Source organism: Pseudophryne corroboree, chromosome 7 (genome assembly GCF_028390025.1).
Source record: "Pseudophryne corroboree isolate aPseCor3 chromosome 7, aPseCor3.hap2, whole genome shotgun sequence".
Lineage (NCBI taxonomy): Eukaryota > Metazoa > Chordata > Amphibia > Anura > Myobatrachidae > Pseudophryne > Pseudophryne corroboree.
The window spans coordinates 120584860-120605234 of NC_086450.1; the positions used below are offsets into that span (position 1 = coordinate 120584860).

The following is a 20375-nucleotide window of genomic DNA, read 5'->3' on the forward strand; positions in this document are numbered from 1 at the left end:
GCCATGCACCATTTTAGTTGCCCTCCTTTGTACAGTTTCTAATGTATTAATATCCTTTTGAAGATATGGCCTCCAGAACTGAATACAGTATTCTAGATGAGGCCGTACCAATGACCTATACAGTGGCATTATTACTTCTTTCTTTCTGCTGCTGATTCCTCTCCCAATGCAGCCAAGCATCTGACTAGCCTTCCTCATTGCCTTGTTACATTGCTTACCTGCCTTTAAGTCATCTGAAATAGTGACTCCTAGATCCCTTTCCTCCTCAGTAGTTTCCAGTATAGTGCCATTAATACTGTATTTAGCTTTAGGATTTTTGAGACCCAAGTGCATGATTTTGCATTTTTTGGCATTAAACTGTAATTGCCAGACTCTTGACCATTCCTCTAGTCTACCTAGATCCTCAATCATTTGTTTTACCCCACCTGGTGTGTCTACCCTGTTGCATACCTTTGTATCATCTGCAAAAAGGCATACTTTCCCTTTAATCCCATTTGCAATGTCACCAATAAAGATATTGAAAAGCACTGGTCCAAGTACAGATCCCTGGGGTACTCCACTGGTAACATTTCCCTCCTGTGAATGCACTCCATTTACCACAACTCTCTGTTTTCTATCCTTTAACCAAGATCTTATCCATTCAATAATCCTAATATCCAATCCCAAACTTTCAAGTTTATTTAGCAGTCTGCGATGTGGAACTGTGTCAAAAGCCTTACTAAAGTCAAGATAAGCTATATCCATGGCTCCACCTTTATCCATCACTTTAGTCACACAATCAAAAAAGTCAATAAGATTTGTTTGACATGATCTTCCCCCAGTGAATCCATGCTGTTTGGGATCCAGTAAATTGCCGGATTTGAGATGATCTACAACTCTTTCTTTTAAGAGTGTTTCCATCAATTTCCCTACTACTGATGTAAGACTCACTGGTCTGTAGTTGTTTGCCTCTTCCTTGCTTCCACTTTTGTGCAGTGGGACTACGTTTGCTCTTTTCCAGTCCCCTGGAATTTCTCCTGAAGCTAATGACTGGTTGAATAATTCTGTCAATGGTGCTACCAGCACCTCTTTAAGTTCTTTTAGTATCCTTGGATGTATCCCATCTGGCCCCATAGATTTGTCCACTTTCAGCTTTGAGAGTTCTGTTAGGACCTTCTCCTCTGTAAATGTACTTGTTTCATTTTCCTGAATATCCCTGCAACTTAACTGTGGCCCCTTCCCCTCTCTTTCAGTAGTAAATACTGAGCAAAAATAATCATTAAGATGATCTGCTATTAAATTGTCTCCCTCAACAAGATTCCCAGTGTCCGTCTTTAGTTTTATAATTCCGCCTTTTGTTTTTCTTTTTTCGCTTATATACCTAAAAAAAGTTTTGCCTCCTTTACCCACTGACTGGGCCATTTTCTCCTCAGCTTGTGCCTTTGCACATCTGATTACCTTCTTTGTCTCCTTCTGTCTAACAAGATATATCTTTTTGTCTTCATTATTTTGTGTCTGCTTATATTTCCTAAAAGCCATCTTTTTTGCTCTCACAATATTTGCTACTTCTTTTGCAAACCACACTGGCTTCCTTTTCCTTGTGTTTTTCCTAACAGTTTTGATACAAAGGTCTGTTGCCTTCAATATTGCACATTTGAATGTTTTCCACCTCTCCTGCACTGTTTCCAAGTTCCTCCACTCTGCCAAAGAATCGCTTACACATTTTCCCATCCCTACAAAATCAGCCTTCCTAAAATCCAACACCTTTGTTTTTGTATGGGACGAGTCAGTCTCTGTCTTAATGCTGAACCATACTGCTTGATGATCACTGGATCCGAGGTTTTCACCCACTTTTACGTCTGATAATCTGTCTCCATTTGTAAGTATTAAGTCTAATATTGCGTCTTTCCGAGTGGGCTCCCTCACCAATTGGTGGAGGGATGCTCCCTGAAGGGAATTTAAAATGTTCCTACTTCTAGTGGAACTAGCAACAGACACCTCCCAGTTTACATCAGGAAGATTAAAGTCTCCCATGATTATTACCTCTCCTTTTAATGCCATTTTAGTTATGTCCTGCAATAGGTTCTTGTCAAGTTCCTCTTCCTGACCTGGTGGCCTGTATATCACGCCAATACGAATAATCAACTTTTCCCCTGTTTCTATGGTCACCCAAAGGGCCTCAGTTTTTTCTTCAATACTTTGTATTAATGTAGTATTTATGGCATTTTTTACATACATTGCTACCCCTCCCCCGATTTTTCCAATTCTGTCCTTCCTTCGCAATATTCAGAAAGCCCTTATCCGTTTTATTTGGAACCACAGGCCCCCGCGTATTGCTGCAAACACCTTGAAAAGACCAGTCTCTGCCGGTGGCAGGGGTCTTCCTGAAATGAAACTCTACTATCTCGCCTCTCATCTCTCCCATATTATAGCCTCCTATGCTCCCCCTGGATCAGTTTCCTGGCTTGATATTGAATCGGCTTACATCTCCCTCCCGGATCTGACCCCCATATGGGGCCTACCTTCCACATCCCGACCCCTTACATCCAAATTACTTCCTACCATCAAATTTAATCTTAAAATCTGGGACGGTTGTCCTGTAAAGCTGAATTTTACTACCCTCCCCTCCCCCCTGACCCCTATTTGGCAGAACCCTCTATTTCCTCCGGGATCCTCGGTTACGAGATTCCGTACATGGACTCAACTGGGGTTTAAATTCCCAGCTGATTTTGCCAATCGGGGCCAATGGCTATCCCTGTCTGATCTCCAGCAGAAGAACCCCTCACAAACTTTTAACCCTTTTGAATTCCTACAAATTCGCCACTTTTTATGCTCTCTGCCCCCGCTCACGGTACTTCGTCCCCTTACCCCCTTTGAAACGTTATGTAAAAACTCCCCCCTTTCCAAAGGATTAATCTCCCAGCTCTATGCCCTCCTATTAGACGCCACCCTTCCCCCTTCCAGACCCCATGAAACTGCCTGGGAACGAGATCTTGGACCTCCCCCAACAGCCGAGGACTGGGACGACATGAGACTGGGGATTGCGAGGAGCTCAATTGCAACCAATATTAAAGAGACCTCATACAAGGTTTATTATCGCTGGTATTACACTCCTGACAGACTCAATAAGATCTACCCATCTACTTCTCCTAATTGCTGGAGAGGTTGTGGCTGTAAAGGTACTATGCTCCACATATGGTGGACCTGTCCGATAATAACCCCCTTTTGGGACTTAGTTCATGCTCTCTTGAACTCCCTCCTCGAGACCCCTCTGCTGAAAGACCCTTGGGTCTTTTTACTTTGTTATCCCCCCCCCCCCAGCCCTTGATAAATTTTCAAAAAAACTAGCGACACACATCTTAATAGCGGCAAAATCACTGATAGCTCTTAATTGGAAAAAACCCTCTCCCCCTCCTCTCGCTGCCCTCAAAGCCAAAGTCTGGCACATTGCAGCAATGGAGAAGATCACCTACTACCTCCATGACCGAGGATATACTTTTGACCAGGTTTGGGCTCCTTGGCTCCTTGCAGAAAGTAGATCGTCTCTTCCTTCTTTGCATTGTTAAGTTTTCCCGCGGGCGACGACTGATGTCCACCCCTTCTACTAGCTCTCACTCTCCATCCTTTGCCTGACCTCTTTACGCTCCTATGCTTCTCTCCCCCCCCCCTTGTACCCTACATACCATAATGCGATATATACTTGTTGTTGTAAGATTGTATCGTGGTTTCCCTCCTCCTCCCCCTCCCCACCATTCTTCTCCCCCCCCCCCCACACTATATTCATTCGATACTGATTTCATTCTGGTTTTTGCTCTATGTTACTCTTTAAAATTACTATGGTCGTCATTGTAATGCTTTTGGGCTCTGTTTGCCCGTTTACTACTCCTTACCTGACTTCTACTGACTTGTACTGTTTCTACCTTACCTGACCATACAAAATAAAGAATTAAAAAAAAAAAAAAAAAAAAGGACAGGAGGAGGGGGAGGAACTGGATCCTATTACTGAGGATTCATCTCCTGTACAGGGGATTGAGCCCCTCATAATTGCTATCAGGGATGTGTTAAAAATCCCACTGGAAGATGATGCAGCACAGTAGTCGTTCTTCGCAGCACAGAAAAAGGCTAGCGTCCCTTTCCCTGATTCTAAGGAATTAAATGACTTGTTTAAGTTAGCCTGGGAAAATCCTGACAAAACATTCCAAGTGACTAAGCGCTTTCTTAACACTTTACCATTTTCTCTAGAAGGCCTGAAAAACTGGGAAGACCCCTCTGTGGTAGACGTCTCTTGTCTCCATTCTCTCTAAAAAAGTGGTGTTACCGGTCCCTGGATCCTCAGCCTTGAAGGACCCTGGGGATAGAAAGATTGAGACTAAGCTCAAGTCCATTTACACAGCAGCTGGTGTATCACAAAGGCCTGTGCTAGCGGGTTGCTGGATGACCCATGCCATTCACACCTGGGCGGGCCAGATTCAGGAAGGCCTCGCGGGGGATATGTCTCTGGTGAGTATGGTTACTCTGGTCAAGCAAATTCAGGATACGGCACAAGTCCTGTGCGACTCTATTAAAGAGATAGGCGCTATCAATGCTAGGACTACTGCTTTGGCAGTGTCTACACGCAGAGCTTTGTGGCTGCGCCAATGGATAGCGGACGCAGATTTCAAGCGCAGTGTGGAGGCTCTCCCTTTCTCAGGGGAGTGGCTTTTCGGGGTTGAGTTGGATACGTGGATTTCAAAAGCTATTGCAGGAAAATCAATGTTTCTCCCCTCTAGGGCCCCGCCTGCTAGGCGCTCCTAACCGGGGCCATCTACTCAGTCCTTTCAGCCCGTTAAGTTTCGTTCTAGAGCCATAGGTGCTTCCAACGCTGCACGAGGCACCAGAGGTAAGCTTAGAAAACCAGCGGCGGCGGGTTCCCAGCAACAGGGCACCGGTTCAGCTTCCTCCAAGACCTCAGCATGACGGTGCTCCCCCACCCCGAGAGGATCTCGAGGTGGGAGCTCGGTTGCGTCACTTCAGCCGCATCTGGGACAGCTCTTGCCAGGATACCTGGGTAAGAGAGCTCATTTCTCAGGGCTACAAGCTGGAGTTCGACAGTGCTCCTCCCCACCGAGTTTTCAAATCAGGCTTACCAGCTTTGGAGGATACTCTAGTTACACTGCAACAGGCCATCCAGAAGATGGTCCAGTCCCAAGTCATTGTTCCTGTGCCACTGCTACAACAGGGGGAGGGCTACTACTCCACCCTGTTTGTGGTTCCAAAACCGGAAGGTTCGGTAAGGCCCATTTTGAATCTAAAATCCTTGAATCCTTACGTAAAGGTCTTCAAGTTCAAGATGGAATCCTTGCGAGCAGTGATTTCCGGTTTGGAACAACAAGAGTTCCTGGTTTCGCTGGATATAAAGGACGCTTATCTCCATATCCCAATTTGACCACCTAACCAGGCATACCTGCGGTTTGCCCTGCTGAATGACCACTACCAGTTCCAGGCTCTGCCCTTCGTACTGTCCACGGCTATGGGGGTCTTCACGAAGGTGATGGCGGAAAGGATGTTCCAGCTCCGAGTCCAGGGGGTCAACATTGTTCCTTACCCCGACAATCTCTTGATAAAGGCGAGATCCAGAGAGCTTCTATTGGTCAGAATCAACCACACTATTCAGCTTCTGTCACATCATGGGTGGATTCTCAATTTGCAGAAGTCACACTTGGAGCCTACTCAGCGGCTCCTGTTTCTAGGGATACAGGGGCTCAGAAGGTATTCCTCCCAGAGGGCAAGACAAGGACGCTCCAGGAGATGGTCCGTGCAGTTCTGAGGCCAAATCGTAAATCCATCCATCTTTGCATCCGGCTGTTGGGAAAGATGGTAGCCTCATATGAGGCTATCCAGTATGGCAGATTCCATGCCAGAACATTTCAATTGGATCTCCTGAGCAAGTGGTCCGGATCACAGCTTCAGATGCATCGGATCATACATCTCTCACCTCAGGCCAGGATTTCCCTCCTGTGGTGAATATAGTCCTCAAACCTGCTGGAAGGTCGCCGTTTCGGGATTCAGGATTGGATCCTCCTCGCGACGGATGCGAGTCTGAGAGGATGGGGAGCTGTCACCCGTGTGGCTCAGTTCCAGGGCAGATGGTCAGCCCACGAAGCCCTACTTCCAATCAATGTTCTGGAACTTTGGGCGATCTACAATGCTCTGCTCTGCTTCAATCCTCTCCTCTGCTCAGAGATCGGGCGATCCAAGTTCAGTCGAACAATGCCACGGCGGAGGCTTACATAAATCGACAAGGAGGGACAAAAAGCAGAGCCTGCATGTGAGAAATGGCAAAGATACTCCTCTGGGCAGAAAGAAATGCAAGAGCAGTGTCCGCCATCTTCATTTCGGGGGTGGACAACTGGGAAGCGGACTTCCTGAGTCGCCACGATCTCCACCCGGGAGAATGGGGTCTCCACCAACAGGTGTTTCAACAGATCATTAACCTGTGGGGCTGCCCATAGATGGACATGATGGCTTCTCGACGCAACAAGAAGCTTCGCTGGTATTGCTCAAGAACCAGGAACCCTCAGGCGAGGACAATAGATGCGCTGACGTCCTCCTGGCCTTACCGGCTGGTCTACCTGTTTTCCTCCGATTCCTTTGCTTCCGAGGATGCTAAAGCTAATCAGTAATCAGGGTGTTCAGGCAATTCTGATTTCCCCGGATTGGCCGCGGAGGGCGTGGTACGCGGATCTTCTGGACATGTCCGTCGCAGACCCTTGGCATCTGCCAATGAGAAAAGATCTTCTGCAACAAGGACCGTTCGTCTACCCCGACTTACGGAAACTTCGTTTGATGGCTTTGAGGTTGAGCGGAACATCCTCGCTCACAAGGGCCTTTCCAAGAAGGTTATTGCAACCATGGTTCAGGTCTGGAAGCCTGTGACGTCAAATCACTGCCATAACATCTGGAGGAGATATGTCTCTTGGTGCGAAGAGCGCACGTATCCTTCAGTGGATTTTCACCTGGGACGCTGGAGTGGATATGGGCCTGCGTCTGGGCTCCCTTAAGGTTCAGATTTTGGCGCTCTCTATTTTCTTCCAGACGAAGTTGGCAGAAGTTCAGACCTTCTTGCAAGGGGTACTTCACATATATCCTCCCTTTGTGGTATTGAAGTTTCTACAGTCCTGGTTTGAACCGTTGATGACGGTGGAAGACAAGTACCTCACGTGGAAGACGGTAATGTTGCTGGCCCTGGCTTCTGCTAGGCGTGTCTCAGAATTGGGGGCCTTATCAGGTAAAAGTCCATACTTGGTCTTTTATGTGGACAGGGCAAAGCTCAGGTCTAGGCAGCAGTTCCTGCCAAAAGTTGTCCCTGCATACCATTTGAACCAACTTATTGTGGTCCTGTCTAGTTCTGGCACTTCTGCTCCTCCGGAGGCATTGGATGCTGTGCGAGCCTTGAAGATGTATGTCAATTGGACGGCTCGGATCAGAAAGATGGATTCCTTGTTTGTGCTCTATGATGCACAGAAAAAGGGGTGCCCTGCTTCTAAGCAGTCCATTGCTCGTTGGATTAGGCTGACTATCCAACAGGCCTCTGTGGGCAGCCTGACCTGTTCCTCAGTCTCTGAAGGCCCACTCTACAAGATCGGTGAGGTCTTCCTGGGCGGCTGCCTGTGGAGTCTCGGCCTTGCAATTATGCCGAGCTGCTACCTGGTCGGGGAAGAACACCTTTGTGAAGTTCTATAAGTTTGTTACCCTAGCCAAAGAGGATACCCTGTTTGGGCAGGTGGTGCTGCAGACATCTACGCACATTCCCACCCATTCTGGAAGCTTTTGGACATCCCCATCGTACTAAGTGATCCCCAGTATCCCTTATGGATGCTAGAGAAAATAGACTTTTAGTACCTACCGGTAAATTTTTTTCTCGTAGTCCATAAGGGATACTGGGAGCCCGCCTCAGTGTGTGGCCTTGTCTGCAGGTTATTCTACTACAAAAGTTTACCTGTTCAGCTGTTGCTGTTTTGTTACCAGCCGTTGCTGGTCGGTTTATGTTGTGGTGTGCTGGTGTGTGAGAATCTCACCACTCATTATTGTTATGTTTCTACTCTCAAGTACAGTATGTCCATTCTCCTTCAGGCACTGTTTTACCTATAACTGCCTGTGGGATGGGGCATAGAGGGGAGGAGCCAGCACACCCAGTGAAGAAATTTAAAGTGCACTGGCTCCTTTGGACCCCGTCTATACCCCATCGTACTAAGTCTCCCCAATATCCCTTATGGACTACTAGAAAAGGAATTACCGGTTGGTAATTAAAATCCTATTTTTTTCACTCTTCATTTTATCACTTTCTAAGCGATGATGCATCTAGTCCATAATGTCAACATATTATCATGATCTGCATGTTCAGTGTTGACATGGTCAATGTTGACATTATGCAGCACACCAGGTCCCGTGAGAATATTCTAGCATTGGGCATCTCTTTTACTGAAAATGCATCTTAGTCACAACGCAGTGCAACTAGGGCGAGAAGACTCTGCTGATTGATTTAATATACAGTATGACACTTGTATATCTATGTGTGACGGAGTATCTGAATCTGCATACAAAGTGCTACAGTGTAGCCGCCGTAGCTTTTTTCCGATACAAGTTCAGTTCTGCTCCATATAGACTCAGCCACACACAATATACAAGTGTTATATATATAATTAACCAGCACAGTTTCCTGGTGCGTTCTAGTTGCATTGCGTTGTGGCTAAGACACATTTTTAGCAAGAAATAAAATGCTGGATGTTAGCAGAGTTGCACGGAACCTGGCGGCTCAGGTAACTGTGTATTGAACTTGCAAATTTTATTATATACTAGTGAGTGGTAGAAAGTGGCTGAATGAAGGGACGATACATGTAATGATTGCCATGATAATGTGACAGATTCTGGTAAGAGCCAGTCTGCTGGGATTAGCTCTGAATATGCAGAAATCCAAAAGAGGACTGATTGATACGGGCTTGGTAGATTTAATTGAAATAAAGTATCTTTCTGTTTTTCCTTTGAAATTAAAATTGTAGATCAAGTGGCTACATAGCTTTAGTGGTCTGTTGAATCAGTTCACAGTGACAGGTCAACTTCAGCAGAACACAAACCATTCCAAGAAACCAGTGGAGTCTACGAAATAGAAAATACGCAATACTCAATGGGTCACCGTGAGAATTTGTAGTGCCAAATTGTGGGTGTATATTCTTATTGTCTGTGAACAGCCAGTAAACAGAGCACGCCTGAGACCTAACAATCTCACCATAAAAGCTTTCAATGGATCTACACTGGAGATGTTTTTTCCAGCTTCACGGCAGCACTAGGGCTTATAAATTAAACTTATTGGCAGCACAGTGGTTTGAAAATGGCTAAATAATGAGAAATAATGCAGTCTTCATCATTTGTAGGTATTATTCGATGTCAGATAATCGAGGGACAGCTACAATATGCTGATCAGCAGCTGGAATTTTTGACGGAGATTCAACAATCTATCGGAAAATCTGGGGTGAGTCCCGTATGCAATAAATCGGATATAGGCTGGGCGCTGTGATGTTCATTTACATTATTGGATGATGTAATGTGTAGTACATGTGTTTATGTTTCACATTTATGTGGACAATGAAACAAACTTTTTTTGTGTTCTAAAAGATTTGTATTTCCTTGGCTTGTGCTTTTTCCTATAACTTTGGTAAATAATAGGATGTTAGACATGTTTTTAAAATGTATCAATCACATGCAGAGTGGAGTTTTTTGGCCTGAGCTGGTATTCATGAGTAGGCCATCAGATCATACATAGTGCTTCATGCCTCCGTCGGGACGCGGTAACGCTACAGCTAGTCGGGATCCCCGCAATCACAATGCTGCCGGCGGAATCCTGACTAGCGGTGAAATGCTGCCACTGGAATACCACAGACTATTCTCCATCTGTGGGTGTCCACGACACCCATAGAGGGAGAAACCCCTCAGTCATGTCATTGGTCCCTAGCAGTATATTAAGGCTGCTTTTTGTGCATATTGGGTCACCTCCCAAAATGTCTGCCTTCACTGTTTGTAGGCAATAGGTACATTTAAAATACAACCCAACGGTCTTTAATGGAGAATGCCTACCAGTACTTAGAACCCATTATTGGCCTGTCCTTTCCTATGTTAGCATGTACTGCCTGCTTTTATTTACCTTCATGCAGGCATCTGCCATGTGAATTTGCCTAAAGGTTCTGTGTCTGTCTCATGTATAATAGCTCCTCACACTTGACTCAGGCAGCAGAATTAACAAAACAATGTACCATTAACAGCTACACAACGGCTTTAAAAGGATTTAGACACCCAGTAGATCAGGGGAACAGCACCTAGAAGTCCGTTAATGTTAACATATTAAACTTAAACTCACTGCTAGATTTTCAGTGTTTGCATTGTTCTGTCCCCCCTTCTCCAGACATGATCTCTGTGTGAGACATGATGAATATCGAAATGGCTGCTAAGCATACCAACACACCACGCCCGTAGCAGAGAACCTATGTGCCTGGGCGATCATCACCAGCCCCCCTTACCCCCACACGTGCCATTGTGGCGGCTACTGTGCTGCCTTTTCAACCTTAAACTGTTTCTGGCATCGCTGGTTACACCCCCTGGTCATGGCCTTGGTTGGATTAGAGCTTTAGGGGTATATTCAATTGAAGTCGGATCCATTCCGACATTCATTTGTCAGAATGAATCCGACCTGGGCTATTCAATGTCATCTCAATTCGACTTTTAAAAAAGTCGAATTGAGATGCGGGATCTGAGACAGGGGAGAGCCGCGGGTAGACGGGGGAGAGCAGCGATACAGCAGCGGCTATATAGCAGCTGTTGTAGCGCTGCTCTCCCCCGTCTCCCCCCCCCCCCCCCCCCGGTCTCTCTGCCTCTCACCGTCCCCGTATCACAGCCACCGCTCACGACAGCGTCCACCCGGCTCCAGCAAGCGAGGTCTCGCTTGCTGGAGCCAAGTGTACGCTACTGTGAGCGGCGGCTGCTCTCCGTCTGCCCGCTGCTCTCCCGGTCTCTGCTCCCGCATCTCACTTCGACTTTTTTTAAAGTCGAATTGAGATGGTCGAAAAGGGTTTTCGACACAAGCACGTGGATCAGCAGCTATTCCGCCGATCCACGTGCTTTTCGACAAGTCGAATTCCTCGGGGTTAGATTGAATAGGTCGGAACCCCATCCGACCTAAAAATAGTTGAAAACTGCCGTCTTTTCGACAGACTGCAGCTTTCGACTTCAATTGAATATACCCCTTAGTATACCTTTTATATTAATGTATATTAATTCTTTGGAAATCAAGTATGATTTCTGTAGCTGTTCTCTGGAAAGCAGAGGTACATAACTATTTCTGAAGTATAGAGAATTTGATGCCTAGGCGTTCACAATGGAATCTACTGTATGTTCTTACGCTGGGACAGACAGCGATGACCCTAAAATGACACAGGATTTCAGCACATAAATTTAAATTGTAATTTTTTTTTAAACTCTATCATCAAACTAGTTGATAAGTCCAATAATAATTAATTTCACAGTCTCTGCTGTTATACTGTTTAACATAATAATGTAAGTGTTTGTTCATATTCATGTTCATCATTTATGTAATAGATTAGTTGGGTGGTTATTTTGGTCTTGAATAGTGAAGCCTACGCACCCTTGTTGGGAGAGGACATAAAGTCCTGGTATAGAGTTGAACACCTCTTTGCTTAGGCACAGTAAAATGCGGCTGGATTTAAAGGAACTTTGACTTGCATCCCCTTGCGACAGGAGAAGGCAAGCACAAGTATAAGGGGTGAGACACTTAAGCTCTACTCCGATATACTTGCCGATGACTTTCATATATACTTTTTAGGTGGTTTGTAGGTTACATTGAGGCTTTGTAAGCCAAGGTATAAAAAGATGTGTGATGAAGGTGACAAATGCTAGGCGTATAGAACTAGAAAACCGAGCTATTAGGCTGTGCATTTATAACGGCGGACTCCTGTAAAATAGAAAAAACACAGACACTGAAAATGTGGCCGGTGATTTTCCTTCAATGTGATTTGTTTGTAAATGTGTAGCAATGAGCTTATAGTGACTTTTAAATAAAAGATGCTGAGCCTAATGCAGAGCTGTATGATAATGGACTGTGGTGTATATGCTCCCATATTGTATGAATGGATAATGGGCCTAATTCTGAGTTGATCGCAGCAGCAATTTTGTTAGCAGTTGGGGAAAACCATGTGCACTGCAGGGGGATGTGCAGAGAGTTAGATTTGGGTGTGGTGTGTTCAAACTGAAATCTAAATTACAGTGTAAAACTAAAGCAGCCAGTATTTACCCTGCACAGAAACAAAATAACCCACCCAAATCTAACTCTCCTCTGCAAATGTTATATCTGTTCCCCCCGCATTGCACATGGTTTTGCCCAATTGCTAACAAACTTTCTGCTGCAATCAACTCAGAATTACCCCCAATATGCGTATATTTGCCCATATGCAGAGTTGTATGCATCTTGTGGTGTGCATGCCCTTATCTGAACGCTTGGCTTGCTACTAGTCATCATCATTAGTGCACACTTGCACCAGCCTATCCTTTGCGCCGAAGATCCCCTGGAAACAGGTGTATTCACACATAAGTACAGCTTTCTGTCGCCAGCGGTTTTGTCAGCACAGCATCACTGAACTTGGCCCCGGTAAAAATGCTCCTTTACAGCCCAGTTGCGTCTTCTCTGTTTAAATGGAGATGCGACTGAAATGCAAGAGAATCTACAGCATCTAGATTTGTTGAAGCCCAGTTTCAGATCACTTGTAATGTGAAAACATAAAACATAGCTATGCTTTACACACAAGCGTACAGTCGGCATCAAGCCTGTAATGTTTTGCTAGTAGCAATAATTGTACCATAACATACACTGTAAGTGCTCATATACTGCACCTCTGTCTGGTCTCAGTCTAAATCTGACCACAGAACTGGGTGGCCAATTGACAGGTTTTGACCAACTCAGTCCAGTTTCTCCCACTGTGTGTGACCAAAGCAGTCCGTTTGTCTAGGTAAAATAATTTGTAATTGCTTTTGAGTGGCTTGTGCTTATTGTCAAAACGGATAGCCCATTGTCTACCAAGTGGTTTTGGTATATTGTCGACACTGATGAAGTGTCAGTATAATTACAATGTCAGCAAAACCGTTCCAGTGGTTCAACTATCACTTAGCTCCTACCGGGTCTCTAGCAGTGGCTTCTGGATATCATGGTCAGGTGATGATGACTTCCAGCTGTTATCCTTTGGTGAGTATCCCTAACCCTCCTCTCAGCGCCCAACCCTAACCTTCTCTTCCCGCATCCTAGCCCTCTGCTGCCGCAGCCTAACCCTAATGTCAGCATTCTGTAGAATGTCGACATTTCAGATGTAGACATTTTGAACATGTCGACATTTTGCAGATGTTGACATGTAAACAGTGTCAGCATTGTGCTGTCGACATTGAGACTGCATCCCCAGCAACCATGTGTGCTGATAATGTGATTGACCTGCACCCGGGTCCCTGTGAAATGTTCCTTCGGCCTTACTGTTGGATGACTGGACCAGTACATTTTAGATCCTCACATGTTGTTTGGAAATTTTGTAGAGCCTGTATTCTGCTTTTGTGTGACAGCTCAGTGTGCTGGATAACCGTATTTTTCATATTTTCCCTGTTTATTCAGGAATTATCTTACTTACAAGCTGTTATGGCTATGAAGAAGCAGAAGAAACAGGAAGAAGTGATCCACTTGCTAAATGATGTCCTTGACAATCACTTCTCTTCTCTGCAAGGTCTGCCACTTGGAATCCAATATTTTGAGAGACTAAACCCAGATTTCTTACTTGAAATAATAAGGGAATATCTCATTTTTTGCCCTAACCAGGTGAATATAGTACATTATTACAGAGGTTGTTGCTTTGGGAATATTGTTCTATGTAATCTTATGGGCCCTACACACTTTCCGATAACGATGATCGATATGAACGATATTGTTCAAAAATGAACGATAAATCGTTCATATTGGTCAGTGTGTATGCATCAACGATGAATGATGCGTGGCCTCGCGATCATTCATCGTTGATCTATCCTCATTTATACATGCAAGTCAATTTGGACGATATAGATGTATGTACTCTCATATCATCCAAATTGACCATCGATATCATCCAGTGTGTGTGCAAAATCGACCATCGATAATATCGCTGGCCGATAAAATCGGTAACATCGCCCAGTGTTTAGGGCCCATGACTTATTCCTGCATACTCCTCCCTCTCTCTCTATCTCTCCCCCTCTCTCTCTCTCTCTCTCTCTCTCTCTCTCTCTCTCTCACACACACTCAATCACTCTCACTCTCTCTCGATATATATATAGTGCACATAATTGTCTTTTCTTTTCTTTTTTTTTTGCTTAGTCTGTTGTTGAGAGTTAATAGCACTGACAGTATAATATGTCCTTATGTTCCCAGCCTCCTACTCCAGGCCAGCCGGTGTCCCCCCTGCTAAAACAGTGCGCTTCTGTTCTGGAAACAGTAGTAAAGATGGCTCCTGGTCTTCAACAAGCTGTGTTTCTGATTGCAAAGGTGAAATATTTGTCAGGTATGTCGAGAACGTCTTATATCATTATTTATCTACAGTGTCTGTCTATCTTTATAACAAGCAACACCTTTTCCATTTAAAAATTGATTTTCCGGTTTCAGAAGAGAAAACTACTTTGCACATAATTTATAAAGGTCTTTTATTGTGTACGCTGTACACATGTATGCAGTTTTCAGAATGGAAGGTTATAGATGGCTGACTGAAATATTTGCTGTTGATATTTCTTAGCAAATTTCTGCTATAAAGGGGTGCTTCTCTATCTTATATGGCAGACTAACTCTGCAAGACTGATCGGTAAAGATTGGTGGACTTGTATACAGTTTCATGGCCAATGATATTACTGCAGTGTTTGGGCAGCATGGCTGGTGTAATGGTCAGCATTACTGCCTCACAGCACTGAGGTTGCGACTTCAATTCCCACCATGGCCCTAACTGTGTGGAATTTGTAAATTCTCCCTGTGCTTGTGTGGGGTTCCTTCCACAATCCAAAAATACTGTATACTGGCAGGTTAATTGTTTTTGGCCTGTATTCGATTCCATTAGGATACAGAGATATGTGGCTGCAGTTGCGATATGCTATGCTCTTCACAGGTCTCCTGCGGAATGTTGATGCAACAAGAAATATTGCATTTTATTTCATACTTCAGATATGAAAATTTCAATTTTCATATATGACATATGAAACAAAATACAGTAGTGCTTGTTTTACTTCTTTCTCTGTCTTCTACTTTCAGGTGATGTCGAAGCAGCTCACAGTAGCCTTCAACATTGTCTGGAACATAATCCTTCATGTGCTGATGCTCATCTTTTGATGGCTCAAGTTTATCTGTCCCAAGACAACATAAAATTGTGTTCTCAGTCATTGGAGCTCTGTTTGAGTTACAGCTTTGAGGTGAGTTAAGAGAAAATAGGCAAACTCAACATCTTATTTCATATCAACGAGGTCACTGGAATAATGAAAGGATTAGAGAGAGTTTCAAGCTATTCCCTAATGACCAAATGTAGATTCCCAACCCCTCTTTTTTTTCAGGGATCATGTTTCCTAAAGAGGAATTGTAGATTACGTATGTGGGACGTTCTTTCTGCTCGTCTTACTGTAGCTGTTCCCTATGTATTTTATGTAATTTTATTTTGAGAGGGTAAAAACAACGTAATGAAAAAGAAAAATCCACTGTCGCTGACAATAACAGTATCATAGTGAATATCATCCATTTCACATCTATGAGGGGATGACATCTTAGGAGTTGTTCCAAGTGCAGATAAACCTTATTGTGGAACCAGGCAGTTTAGTATAGATGAGTCATTTGAGGTGTATATAGTTGCCCATAAATGTATAAATCTATCCCCTTTGTTATGTAGGTAATACATTCTTTCTCTTGCGTCCTAGAGGATGCTGGGGTCCACATTAGTACCATGGGGTATAGATGTGTCCACCAGGACCCATTGGCACTTTAAGAGTTTGAGAGTGTGGGCTGACTCCTCCCTCTGTGCCCCTCCTACCAGACTCAGTTTAGAAAATGTGCCCGGAGGAGCCGGTCACAGCTAGGGGAGCTCTACAGAGCTTCTTTAGTAAAGTTTTTTTTTTTAGAGTTTATTATTTTACGGGGAGGCTGCTGGCAACAGCCTCCCTGCTTTGTGGGTCTAAGATAGGGGGGCGGGGGGGGGCAGTAGTGTCCGCCAAGCGGGGTATGAGCCACTATCTCCGCTGACAGGACACTGAGCTCCTGAGGGGATAGATCGTTCCCCGCCACAGGATATCGCTCACCCCAGCAGCATGCCGCCACTCCCTTACAAAGCTGAAGATCAGTGGCAAGTGAGTCACCGACCCCCCTAGCAAGCGGGGGGCCGGTGTGAATATAGCAACAGGGTAGGAGCGCAGTACTAACTGCGCTCCGGAGGCTCAGCGGCGCTGTGAGGGGCGCCTTGAGCCAGCGCCTGAACCCTGCACTGGTCAGCAAGCCTGTCGGGGTCCGTGGATCTCAGCCAGCATTTTACCTCAGGCCAGTATAATCCTTGTGAAGAGCGGGAAGACAGCGCCATTTTGGGGGCGGAGCTCTCCTCAGAGCGGAGCCAGCAGCATTTCAGTGCCATTTTCCTGCCTGCACAGCGCTGTCCAGGAAGAGCAAGTCCCTCCACAGCAACTCCAGCTATCTCTCACGGTAGAAGGGGGGGGGGCTGCATTAAGACTGTGTAACCTATTAAGGTGCACAGTCAGCGCTAGTAGGGGCCTCCCTTTACATTAAAAGCGCTGTGTGTGGGTTGGCTCCAAACTCTGTCTCTCTCTTGCCATTCTTGGGGGTGAAACTCTGTCTGTCCTCCCCTGTGTGTGTGTGTGTGTGTGTGTGTGTGTGTGTGTGTGTGTGTGTGTGTGTGGAGTGTCTGTGGTCTCCATTAAGCTATGTCCAAGGACTCTGTGTCATATGCTGCAGAGGATATGTCCTCTCAGGATGATCCCATTCCATGTAATCAGGATTGCACTGGTTTAGCACAGATACCAGCAAGGGAGCCTGAGTGGTTATCCTCTATCAAATCTGTGATTTCTCAGATTTCAAATAGGGTTGCACAAAAAGTATCTGCAACTCAGGCTTTACAGAACTCTATGGCAGTCTGGCCCAGTTCTGGTACCTCAGGGCTCCCCACTGTATATTCACATAAACGTGCTCTTGCGCAGATCATGCAGGATGATACGGATACCGATTCTGACACTGCAGACGGTGACGGGGATGTGTTGCGGGGGGCAGCATCTCTTGCTAAAGGGGTGCAGTTGATGATAGAGGCTATTAGAGATGTGTTGAATATTGCTGATACAACACCTGAGCAGGTTGAGGAGGCTTACTTCACTGAAAATAAGAGAGCCTCGCTAACCTTCCCTGCGTCAAAGGAATTAAATGCTATTTTTGAAAAGGCTTGGGAAAACCCGGATAAAAAATTCCAGATACCTAAAAGGGTTCTGGTGGCATTTCTTTTCCCGGTAGAGGATAGGAAAAAATGGGAAAACCCTCCTATTGTTGATGCGTCAGTATCCAGACTCTCCAAAAAGGTGGTTTTACTTGTTTCAGGATCTACCGCCTTGAAAGAGACGGCTGATCATAAAATTGATAATGCGCTCAAATCATGTACATGGCTTCTGGGGCAATACTACGTCCCACTATTGCCAGTGCTTGGATTGCCAAAGCTATAGTAAAGTGGTCAGGCACGTTACTTGAAGACTTGGATACTATGGAGAAATGTGACGTTGAATTGTTTTTACGTAATATTCAGGATTCGGCAGGATTTCTGGTAGAATCCATGAAAGACCTGGGTTCCATGGCTGCGGGAATTTCTTCCATGTCTGTATCAGCTCGCCGAGGACTGTGGTTGTGCCAGTGGTCTGCCGACGCGGAATCCAGGAGAAGTGTGGAGAGCCTACCCTACACAGGTCAGGCTTTCTTTGGGGAAGCGTTAGATGCGTTGATCTCCACGGCTACGGCTGGTAAGTCACCTTTTCTTCCCTCAGCTACACCTGCTCTGAAGAAACCCTTTTCTTCAGCTACATCACAGCCCTTTCGGTCTACCAAGCCTAGAAAGGCCAAGCCGTACAACACCTTCTTTCGGGGAGGTCGGCCCAAGTCCAAGAAACCTGCGGCTGCAGGTTCCCAGGAACAGAAACCTGCTTCAGGTATACCAAAGTCCTCCGCATGACGGTGGACTGCATGCCCCGGAGGTGGGGCCGGTGGGAGCGAGACTCAGGCATTTCAGTCACGTCTGGGTGTCATCCGGCCTGGACTCCTGGGTGCAAGATATTGTGTCTCAGGGGTACAAGCTGGAATTTCAAAATCTCCCTTCTCACCGATTTTTCAAATAAGGCTTGCCAGCTCTGCTGGCGGACAGGACTGTCCTGCAAGAAGCCATCCAGAAGTTGATGGAGGCACAGGTCATTGTGCCAGTACCACCTCATATGCAAAACAAAGGTTACTATTCAAACCTTTTCGTGGTACCGAAACCGGATGGTTCGGTCAGGCCCATTCTGAACTTAAAATCACTAAACCCCTTTCTGAGGGAGTTCAAGTTCAAAATGGAGTCTCTAAGGGCAGTGATGTCAGGTCTGGAGGAGGGGGAATTCCTGATATCCCTGGATATCAAGGATGCATACAAATTCACATTCTGATTTGGCTGCCGCATCAAGCTTATCTTCGATTCGCACTGTTGGACTGTCAGTTTCAGTTCCAACCCTGCCATTCGGCCTCTCCACATCACCGAGGTGATGGCGGAAATGATGATTCTCCTCCGCAGTCAGGGGGTGAACATAGGGGGGGGGGCAGATATAACATTTGCAGAGAGAGTTAGATTTGAATGGGTTATTTTGTTTCTGTGCAGGGTAAATACTGGCTGCTTTATTTTTACACTGCAATTTAGATTGCAGATTGAACTCACCACACCCAAATCTAACTCTCTGCAAATGTTATATCTGCCTCCCCTGTAGTGCACATGGTTTTGCCCAACTGCTAAAATATTTCCTGCTGCGATCAACTTGGAATTACCCCCATAATTCCATATCTGGACGATCTGCTGTTAAAAGCATTGTCCAAGGAGAAGCAGTTGCGGTCCATAGCTCTCACGACCCAGCTTCTCAGGGAACATGGTTGGATCCTGAATCTTCCAAAATCACATTTGGAACCAACCAGGAGGTTGTCCTTTCTGGGAATGATCCTCGACATGGAAGTGAAGAAGGTGTTTCTTCCAGAGGAAAAAGCGTTGGTGATACAAACAATGGTCCAGGATGTCCTGAAGCCAACCCGGGTGTCGGTTCATCAGTGCATTCGCCTTCTGGGAAAATGGTGACCTCTTACAAGGCCCTGCAGTACGGGAGGTTTTACGCTCAGTCCTTCCAACTGGATCTCCTAGACAAGTGGTCGGGATCCCATCTACACATGCACCAGAGAATACGTCTGTCACTAAAGGCCAGGATTTCACTCCTCTGGTGGCTGCAACTGCCTCACCTTCTGGAGGGCCGCAGGTTCGGGATTCAGGACTGGATCCTTCTAACCATGGATGCAAGTCTCTGGGGCTGGGGCGCAGTCACTCCAGGGGAAACCTTCCAAGGAAGTTGGTCAAGTCTAGAAGCCGGCCTGTCGATAAACATTTACAACGGTCTTCTCCAAGCACCCCATCTTCAGAGAAATCGGGCCGTTCAAGTGCAGTCGGACAATGTGACAACAGTGGCTTACATAAACAGACAGGGCGGAACGAAGAGCAGAGCTGCAATGTCAGAGGTAACAAGAATCATCCTTTGGGCAGAAAAACACGCGTTTACGCTGTCAGCAATCTTCATTCCGGGAATAGACAACTGGGAAGCGGACTTCCTCAGCAGACACGATCTCCATCCAGGGGAGTGGGGTCTCCATCCGGAGGTGTTCAAGGAGGTAACAGATCTTTGGGACGTACCCCAGATCGACATGATGGCCTCTCGTCTCAACAAGAAGCTTCGGCGGTATTGTTCCAGGTCGAGGGACCCGCAAGCAGTGGCGGTGGACACCCTAGTGACTCCGTGGGTTTTCCAGTCGGTGTACGTGTTTCCTCCACTTCCACTCATCCCAACAGTTCTAAAGCTCATAAGGAGAACAAGGGTTCAAGCGATCCTCATCGCTCCAGACTGACCAAGAAGGGCTTGGTACGCAGATCTTCTGGATCTACTGCAAGGAGAGCCGAGGCCTCTTCCTCTTCGGGTAGACCTGCTGCAGCAGGGGCCGTTCGCCTATCGAGACTTGCCGCAGCTACGTTTGACGGCATGGAGGTTGATTGCCTGAT

At 45.8% G+C, this 20375-nt stretch overlaps 1 protein-coding gene across 2 annotated transcripts in view; it reads left to right on the plus strand.

Annotated features, from left to right (window-relative positions):
* The window catches only part of TTC21B (tetratricopeptide repeat domain 21B), a 418459-nt gene that overhangs the window by 94099 nt on the left and 303985 nt on the right, over positions 1–20375 (plus strand). For both annotated transcript variants that reach the window (XM_063933597.1, XM_063933598.1), the window contains exons 10-13: positions 9390–9487; positions 13676–13876; positions 14459–14588; positions 15323–15480. In XM_063933597.1, the coding sequence (XP_063789667.1) occupies positions 9390–9487; positions 13676–13876; positions 14459–14588; positions 15323–15480 (587 nt within the window). The remainder of the gene's footprint in view (positions 1–9389; positions 9488–13675; positions 13877–14458; positions 14589–15322; positions 15481–20375) is intronic.